The sequence below is a fragment of the Juglans regia genome, chromosome 7 (assembly GCF_001411555.2).
Source record: "Juglans regia cultivar Chandler chromosome 7, Walnut 2.0, whole genome shotgun sequence".
Classification (NCBI taxonomy): domain Eukaryota; kingdom Viridiplantae; phylum Streptophyta; class Magnoliopsida; order Fagales; family Juglandaceae; genus Juglans; species Juglans regia.
Window position 1 is genome coordinate 40,914,168 of NC_049907.1, and position 9,613 is coordinate 40,923,780.

The 9,613-nt window shown below is 36.6% G+C and overlaps 2 protein-coding genes across 2 annotated transcripts; both read right to left on the reverse strand.

The window, feature by feature from the left end:
* Positions 1-1,676: 1,676 nt before the first annotated feature.
* Positions 1,677-3,861, reverse strand: LOC118349008 (heat stress transcription factor A-6b-like). The gene is made up of 2 exons (XM_035692040.1): positions 3,242-3,861; positions 1,677-2,702 (listed from the first exon to the last, which is right to left on the reverse strand). The coding sequence occupies exons 1-2, from the start codon at positions 3,551-3,553 to the stop codon at positions 2,028-2,030; spliced, it is 987 nt and encodes a 328-aa protein (XP_035547933.1). The 5' UTR covers positions 3,554-3,861; the 3' UTR covers positions 1,677-2,027.
* Positions 3,862-5,243: 1,382 nt separating this feature from the next.
* Positions 5,244-8,801, reverse strand: LOC118349009 (1,2-dihydroxy-3-keto-5-methylthiopentene dioxygenase 2). Its single transcript, XM_035692041.1, has 7 exons — positions 8,676-8,801; positions 7,783-7,894; positions 7,504-7,598; positions 7,029-7,143; positions 6,819-6,943; positions 5,801-5,871; positions 5,244-5,698 (listed from the first exon to the last, which is right to left on the reverse strand). Exons 1-7 carry the CDS (start codon positions 8,691-8,693, stop codon positions 5,632-5,634), a joined length of 603 nt encoding a protein of 200 aa, XP_035547934.1. The 5' UTR covers positions 8,694-8,801; the 3' UTR covers positions 5,244-5,631.
* Between the last annotated feature and the right edge of the window lie 812 nt (positions 8,802-9,613).

Genomic DNA, 9,613 nt, shown 5'->3' on the forward strand with positions numbered 1-9,613 from the left:
GCGCATTTTGCGCTATCTTAATAACACTCGGTATCTAGGCTTGCATTTTTCCCCCACTTCCTCTCATCAACTAGCTGCCTTCTCTGATGCTGATTGGGCTGGATGCCCTGATGATCGCCGATCCACAGGTGGTTTTTGTGTCTATTTTGGAAATCACTTGATTTCTTGGGGATCCAAGAAACAACCCACTGTTGCTCGATCTTCTACTGAAGCCGAGTACAAATCTGTTGCTAATACTGCTTGTGAGCTTTTTTGGTTGCAGTCACTTTTAGGAGAATTTGGTGTTTTTCTTTCTTCTCCTCCTACACTATGGTGTGACAACCTTGGAGCCACCTACCTGTCCATGAATCCAGTTATGCACTCTCGGATCAAACATGTTGAGTTGGACTATCATTTTGTACGTGAAAGGGTGGCGGCTAAATCTCTACAAGTGTCGTTCGTGTCTAGCAAAGATCAGATAGCTGATATTCTCACCAAACCACTCTCAACGCCTCGATATTTACAACTTCGATCAAGCCTTACACTTACTGCAGTACCGCTTGAATCGCGGGGGGATATTAAGGCAGCAGACGTGTGTACCTCCAAAGAGTCCTTTAGCATAAGTTGAGAAGAATTTCCTTGTAATAAACTAGCCTAGCTAGGTGTCAAATGATGTATGGTAATACTCTGCAAAATCTGTTACGGAAAGGTCTATATATACTGACCTTGGATTTATTGTAATTGTGTGGAAAACACACTCAGAGAAATGAAAAGAGAATTCTCTTGTGAAAGTTCATCTAGAACTTTATTCAAACACTTTGTGTGCAAATTTATTTAGCTTGTTTTAGCAAGCCACATCTAAAATGTATGCTTAAAGAGGATGGAAGATGTTTCAATTGGAACCAATTTAGAATTATTGTGCACTAACTTATCTCTTGTAAAGACCGTTTAACCAATGAAAAATTTCAAAATAATTAATGTTGAGTTTCATAAGATTGGAATTTATTTTTTCCCCCTGATCTAGAGACAGGGTAGATCGATATAATCTGCTATAATTCTTTACACAATGCCACACTGCATGCTCTTTAAGAGCTTGCACATGATATGATCCGTCATTGTTGGGATGCTTGCATTAAAATGCTTGCCAATGAGCTCAATGTCTTCTTCAATGTGTTTTGGAATGGCAATGAGCTCCTTTATCATTTCAATTGCTGATGCGACAACCATAATCCATAACCTCTAGGTAATTGATAATTAAATGCCAAATTATGTCGCTGAAGAAATGCAAAAGTATCAATGTAACGTACCATGTACTTGTTTTAAAGAGTTTAAGCTCATGAAAAATAGAATATCTAATTAAATGAGATAGATTATAGAGTCATGATTCAAACTAATACCTATGGTATGATATCATGTGAAATTAGTAAATTTCTAAAATAAGTAATTAAGCTTATAAGATAAGTGATGATGTCATAAGTATAAATTATATAATTACCGGCAGCAACGCCAGACAGAGAGTGCATCCTGCAACATGATCTGAAATGCGTTGTCCGCGCGCCTATTGTCATTTGGAGCTAAATGAATCGACCATACATCCTCAAGCTAGTCATGCTGCACATGAATAGACTTACTCCCTGCTGCATCCCTTGCTCACATGAGAAGTAATTACTGATACTGTTGTATTTTGAGAACAAGAATGCCAAATCCAGACGGCAATTCAAAATTGCCAAGTTGCTATGGTATTATTAATTAATGTGTCTGCCCATTCGCTTGAAGTACATTCTTCTAGTTCATGGATTGTTCCCCTTGTCGATAAGAAGAAACCCATATGCCATTTCAAAAGTTGCATGGATTTTTTCATCAAGGAGACCTAGACACACACAAAAGATGCATTATTTAGGACATAGAAGCAATACAAGTAGAAAGCCAGAACAAGGATGTTTCTCTAAATAGGACTAGAGGCCTGGTAGCTAGCCCAGCTGCTCAGCCAACATATCCAAATCTCCTTCATCTTGCTGTTCAACACCCAGGATACCAATTATTTCTCCTTAGATATTAGCCTCATTTAACAGATTTTCCCAGAACCCCTCCTCAAAGTCCTTATGATCTCTACTTTCATGTTCCTCTTCTTTCTCTATATGTTCTTCCTCAGGGTTATTTTGGCTTCCACCTAGTCCCTGCATGCTCATAGCAAGTTCTTCCAGCTCTGAAGCTTCAAACTCGGACATGTCGCCGTGATCCTGACGCTGATCAAACTCTGACAGTTCTCCAACTTCAAGGTTACTTGTAGGCCCTTGATCAATAGCTCGCCTTCTCTTCTTATTCACCGCTTCCTCGAGCTCTTTTCGTCTGTGCTGCTGAACTAGTTGTTGTAAAAAGTTGGGATTCTGCATTGCTCTTGTCAAGAAACTCATCATCTGTTGCTGCTTGAGCTCTGTCTTTCTAAGTCTATCCTCCATTGCTTGGAGGTAAGTTCTTGTATTCTGTTGTTGCTGTCGAAGCTTCACCAGTTCCACCATTAAAACCTGCTTGTCACGCCTCAACCAATCTAATTCTCCGTCTAATCCAAACCGTCCAACTTCAACACAAGTGTCCAGAGCCTGCTGTGAAGCATGGGGTTGAGGTGTCTTCCTCCTCCTAATAGTCTTTAGAAGATGCTTGCGTCCTCTAAGAAACCCTTCATTGGCAAACTCCCACCTATCAGGATCAACCTTCCTAAAGCCCTAACATTAATCAAATTCTTTATTCACGACCACATTCATTAGAAAGCTCAGTGTCACTTATGACATTAATTATACATATGGCAACACAAAATAAGATCTACCAGAACATCCTATGATGGTGTCTTTTAAATTTTATGTTGTAATATTCTTTGCACGTTCTTTTTCAAGACAGCAAATAAACAAAATATTCAAATAAATTTAACCATAAAAAGAGAGAGAGAGAGAGAGAGAGAGAGAGGTAAATCAAATCTATAATAATAAAATAAAATAAAAAAGAAGAAGAAGGAACCAAAGAGGCGAGCGAAGGTACATATTATCCAATCTAGGTGTTCCACGAGGAACATGAACCACAGATGTTTGTGTTGTGAAATACACAATAATATAATAAAAATTACAATTAAATTAAACTAAAACGAAGCTGAGGCACAGAAATCTAGCTTGTTTAAGGAGATTGAAAAGAAACGTTATTGATAAATACTATTTATTAAAAAAAAATACAAACAATTTGCCGAAAGAAACAAGGAACAAGAACAACTTACATAAGTATTGAGCTGCCTGACAAAGCTTGAGAAATTGTTGTGCTTGAAGTATCTGGGGAGAAGACTCATGGCAAAGGTCTGGGAATCCCAAACAACAAAGCTGTTGTTCCCTCTACTCCAAGAAACGATATGGTTTGTGGAGGGATCGTCAACGATGTCATACGTTTTGGTAAGGAAAGGTGGAGGACCTGTGCCATGGAGCCCCTCCCTTGGTAGAGGAGGAGGAATTTTCATAGATGGCGCCGTGTCCGAAAAGAACGAGCTGCTTGCTCCTGCAGGGAATTCCTCCTTCACTCGACCTTGAGGATACATATTTGCGAAAAAAGGAAACAACTAAGAAGATTAACTGTGATCTGGGTTGCTCACAAGAATATGGATTTGATTTGGGTTATGAGCATACGAAGCGTCTAATGGCTATGCAGGCCTAACAGCTCAGAACAATGCAGCTGAGATCTCAGCTAATTTCCATGATGATAAGCTATACTGAATATAATATTTCTCAAAATGGGTCCCGGGAATTGAAGTATAAAACAAGAAAAAAGCCAAGAGCATACGCAAGTATTGGCCACCGAATAATAATCAAACATGAACACAGACAATGAACAGAAATAATCTGATAAACCAACCTTAGACTGGAAGGAGAAGAGTCATAGGTAACTGGAGCTTAGGCTGCTATGGGGGTCAAAAAAGGGTGAGGAGCTTGGAATTAAGAACTGAGAACTAGGAGCTAAGAATGTGAATGTTCACTTTTATTAAGAGCTGGTGGTGTTTTTTATTATTTTTATTTTTTGGTGGGTTCACTTTTCACTTTTCCCCTTTTGGGAAAATATCAGCAGTTGAAAAGGTGACCATACATAAGAAAATGTCATTGAGATATTTGTCTCTCTCCTCAATCCCGTGATTCCTTTCTCATTTGGGAAAGCCATTTGGCACGTTAATAGTTTATTTCATAGTCCACCTAAGGGACAAAGAAGGTTGTAGAGTGTGTGATGGTGGTATAACAATAATAATAAAAAAAAAAAAAAGATAAGAAAGAGAGGAAGAAAACAAAATAATTCGACAAAATGTATGTGGGTCTCATGAAGTTTGTATGGCAAAAGGTTTAATAGCGTTTCTGCAATTGGCAAGATAGGTTTGTGTCCCTTTCTTCCCATAACGGCACCATTCAAACTTATTTAGGAGTTAATTGGTTTACTTTTCAGAGGGTTCTCCGGAATTTCCATGGTTGGTTTCAGGCACCAGTCGTAGCGCTATTGGTGGTTCTTGACCTCTTTTCCTGAGTTTGATTTGGGATTTGCTTCTGGTTCTTTGGAGTCCCCACTTGATGGAGAGTGACATCATAGAAATCTGCTACATGTTAGAGCCCGGATTGTGGATGAAATTACTTATATCTGGTTGGTACAAAAGGATTGTCGACATAAATATCTCAGCAAGAAAGTATTATTATATGCACACATCATACAAAATGTATTGGGGGTATCGTGGCATTAAGTTATGGAGTTTGGGTCAATTAAAAAGGGAACCCAGTGGGACAAATCAACGAACAAGATGTGGGTGAGTGGTTGATTCTAAGCTTTTTCACACGGAGATTAAACGTGGTTAATTGGAAGGCCATAGAATAGTTAAATCGAATGTCATTGATCTTGTCGAGGTTGATGACGAGCACTCCTCGACTTTCACTCTTGTTTGTTGCGTACTTGTTTCGGATTCCTTGTGTCGGATTTTGAACTATGGATGAATTCTTTTTTTTTAATGGGATATCGCAATCAAGAAGTGGACAAATTAAACCTTACATGCATGTGAAATTGAATGGCACTGCAATCTATTTTCCGGTTGGATGTCAAATTTGAAGTTTCAGTTGGATTTTTTTAATGTTAGTTAATACTATTATATAAACAACTTAATATGTAGAAGACTATCACTTTTCCGACTACACAAAATATCACCCAGTTTAATCAAATTTACAGCAGGCATTCACCAACAGGATTAAACCCAGTAACGCTAAACGAGCCAACAAAATATAGGGATCTTTATATAAAGCATGAGACTTGAGAGTACATGCCACAGTACGAGGGCAAAAGGCAGTCAGACCCGAAGGCAGAACTATACCGATAGTTCACCCAAGAATAACATGCAATATAACACAACCACGAACGTATACAAGCTTTTATACCATATCTTTTTTTGATACCATATCTAAAAGCGTCTATATTTCCATATACAGCACAGAGGTAAAAGATACTGAGTTTGAGCACTCTACACGAGTATACTATAGAACACAGACAAGCCAAGGGAAACCACGCATGCATTCCAGACCATATAAGCATAGGAGTCTTTATTTAAGTCCAGATGTTTTTGTTGAAGTCCAAGTTGAGAGGTAAATGAAGATTTCAGGCTGCAGCATCAACAGCATGATCACCAACTTCCTTCTCCACGAAAGCTTTAATGTACTCCTTTCTGCAAGAAGAAATAACACTCAAGGAAGCCTGTTAAATGCTCTTTAGGCCACAATATAAAGGTAGGATGTCGAAATAGAGAGGAGGATAGGCAAAAATATACCTTGCAGGCAGATGATCATGAGGACGATTAAATGGAGTCCAGATTGGATCACCAACAAATAGCCGCATTGCCTGAATAAATAAATTTTGAGAAACATTTTTTAGAAGATAAGAGTGAGATGGAAAAACTATATTTTACACTTGAAACTACCACTCCTTTTGCAATATGACCACCAAACTCTCAATGTTGCCAGAGAAAGCACATGAAAAATAACGAGAATAGGGATGTGTACATGAAAACAGTAATCACATTTAAAAGCCATTAATACTGATATACTGGTCGGAGGGGGGAAAAACACAAGAGTAGTACTGCATATTCTTGCTTGATTGGTCAACACAATTTGTAGCACAAGTACAATTTACCTCTTCATTTAGCCTGACCATTGAGATAGACAAAAAATAAGTAAAGGGACACGATCTTTAACGGTTAGATCTTAAAGTAGGGGATGAATTAAAAACAAAGTGGTACTTTTGGGGGATAAAGAGAACTCTGGGAGCTTAATAATAATATTGATCAAAAGGATTGGTAGTTGGAGACACTATTTCCAGTTTTCCCTAATAAAATACCAAGAGAAACGGAGGTGGGCTTTTACAGACAAAAATTCGCAGTCAATGACATCTCCAAGAAAGTGAGAACGTCTCATAGGTTCCAATGTACAAATAATCTAACTTAGGTGTAAGACAAGAAAAATATGTACTTCCAAAGTTTAATAATCTATTTTTTCAACCTACTGCACAGTGATAAGAAATGGAAGCATAATAAGCGATGATGAAAAGTCCCCTCCACAGAAGTCCATGTCATGTAAGACAATGTTTAATAATCTATGGGCAACTATTATGCACAGCCCAAGTCTTAAATTAATGTAGAATTGAAAGAGTTAATAATTGTATTGGCAGTAAGATAGTAATAATCAGGAATAAGTGTGCTTGACGGTTGTGGAATGGAGATGTTTCAAACTGATATTTAGTCAGAATGAAGGTAAGCTGCTTTTATGATTACATATATACCACATCAATACCTTGATGTAGTTCTCTGTATCCAGAGTAAAGCGGTGATAAATTCCAGCAGGCAAAACAATCATTCCCCCCTTCTTCACCCAAACACGAATCCACTTGTCATTATGATCCCTGACATCAAAATATCCTTCACCAAAAAGCAAGCAGTCAGCAACCATATTTGTTGGGTGAAGCAGTGACTATAAACGAAAATAAAGCATATCTACTCTTACCACTTCCTGCCACACAATAGCGGATCTCCTCGTCGGTGTGAAGATGTTCCTCAAAAAAGTTTTTGATCTTCTCTTCATAATTAGGCAGCTTTTCTGGACAAACTTCACAGAAGTCCTGAAGAAGGATCTCTCTGATTAAAAGTATGGTACAAGTATGGAGAGAGAGAGTATTTTCAGTTTGCAACCTTTAGTAAGCAAGACCTGATTATGAGCTTTTAAATGGAAAAATGAGCAAGACACATTTTAAAGCTCTTCCTATACCCTCCAATAAATTCTTCTTGATAGCTAAGTTACATGTATACTCGTAAAAAAAATGTGAGCTTCAAACAATTATTCTCTGCAGTGATGTTGGTAACACTTAGAAGTCAAGCACCACCTCATCTTACAAGACCAGTTAGCACAAGAAATATAAAACTGTATGTCAGTGTGAAAAACTATAACAAATACAAAAAAAAAAAAAGTTTTGCCAACCAACCATGTAGGAATAACCACGGTCTTCACGAATCTTCTTTAACTCCTCATCAGTTTCATAGTTATCAGCATCCAATCGCCAACTGAGTACTCCAAGTTCTACAAGTGAGCATAAAGGCTCATGTAAAATCAGAGGCCCAAACATTCTGGATCTAATAAAAATTAACAAGTTCTACAAGGGAGTACTCCAAGTTCTACAAGTGAGCATAATGGCCCATGTAAAGTCAGAGACCCAAACATCCTGGATCTAATAAAAATTAACAAGTTATTTAAAGATGCTCACCAGTAAGTTGATCTAGGGATACAAACTCCTTTGGCTCCCTGTGATGGGGGAGTCTCTGGTCATCGTCGCTATCATCCATGTACCATGCTTGAACTACTTCCTCTCTCGGATCCTGTAGATATCTGAAGCATGTGAAGATAAACCATGACAAAAAATGCATTTTTAATGTGATGCTTGTAAATGAATCCAACCCATGTGGTTTTACATGAATGGGAAGAGTGAAGTTCAAAGATCCATGCAATGCAAGAAAATCTGATGCAGGACAGATTGCTGTGTTACGAATCAGATGCATGATCTTTGAATTTGGGTAATGTAGATAGCTGTTAATAAAACGTTCTGAGTCTAGTACAATAATAACTTTTAAAACAAATGTTCGGTGGGTTTAATTCAAACGTTTAAGGCCTGGTTTACTTCAAAGAGCAAAAAAGGTTAAGTCTCAAATGCTTAAAGACAAAAGAAAGCAGAACAAAGGGAAAAAAGAAGAGCCCATACAATACACCAACGTTTTCTACGGAATCCCACCTAGGATTTCCGGATAGGAATAGTTCATAAGGGTTAATACAAAATTAGTGCCCACGGTTTCAAATTCAAATTAAGGGGAAAGAAATTGTTGAAAACCAGTCTAGAACACAGTACGCTTACCTCTGAACGCAACAAGGTTTTTCTAGTTCAATATTTCAATACATCATCCGTTAAAACTTATATTGAGGAACTTATCACGCATGTTCCATCAAATTTAATCCAATTCTAACCTAAGATCTTCAATTGAAAAAATTAAGGTTTACTTGAACGAAATCAGAGCATACAACCAACAAAAAGAATGCAGGGAAAATTTACAAGGATAAATACTTTACCGAGAAACAAACAGAAAGAGATAACTATTACCCCCATACCTTTTCCGGGACACCCATCGTTGGAATCCTTAGGCTATGGATACTCTGAGAGAGAAAAGCTTTGAGGGAACGCGAGGTTGAGAACGAGAGGACAGAGAGAGCCCTCTTATAATTATATTTTTGAAAGACGAAATCGACCTTCTTGTCTCTAAAGAAGGCGTTGAAAACTTGACTGTGCTGTCCAGGTTAATTGAACCGTGCATCAGTAGGAGGGTAACACGGTCATTTTGCGTAAAGATAATTTTTTGTAAATTTTACTTTTTTTTATCGAAACAAAGTGTACCGATCAGTATTCCCTTTAAGTATTTGTGTGTTTTTTTATATATTTAAAATACACACATATACTTTTGTTTTTAAATAAATAAATTTACAAATTGATATAATATTTTGTGACACATTAAATCTATTTTATTAATAATATTAAACTATAAGGTTAATTCAGTTATAATTATTTTTTGAAATCAATTAAATTATTTTATACAATTAATACGCTAGAGTAGACATTGATATCTATTGCATGAATGAAGATATTAAGAAAATGTTACATTTTGAGTATGTTACAAGTAACATGACCAAAAATAAAAGGTCACTAATATTTCAATGGTGCGCAAGTCTCGCTCATTTTTTTTTCTTTTTTCATTCTTGTAAACAGACTCAAGTCTCGTTTGAGAACACATAACTTTTAAATAAAAAATAAAAAATAATTTATTTTTTTTAATTTTAAAATAAAAATTATATGAAAAAATTATATTATAATAATATTTAAACTTTATAATATTTTTATTTAATTTTTTCTTGCACATTTTTCAAAATTAGATAAAAAAAAAACAATGCCTTAGAAAACCATTAAAAAAAAAAAAGACTTAAAACAAAGGAATATTGAATGGACTCATTTGGTCAAAGGGTGGAATTTGGTTGATTGCAGCATGAAAGGTCAC

Coding starts and splice junctions, on each gene's coding strand:
- LOC118349008 (XM_035692040.1), bottom strand. CDS start 3,553: ATGTATCCTCAAGGTCGAGTGAAGGAGGAATTCCCTGCAGGAGCAAGC. Junction 2,703..3,241: donor TCAGGCAGCTCAATACTTAT/GTAAGTTGTTCT, acceptor GATTAATGTTAG/GGCTTTAGGAAGGTTGATCC.
- LOC118349009 (XM_035692041.1), bottom strand. Junction 7,599..7,782: donor ATCCCTAGATCAACTTACTG/GTGAGCATCTTT, acceptor GCTCACTTGTAG/AACTTGGAGTACTCAGTTGG. Junction 7,144..7,503: donor ACCGTGGTTATTCCTACATG/GTTGGTTGGCAA, acceptor ATCCTTCTTCAG/GACTTCTGTGAAGTTTGTCC.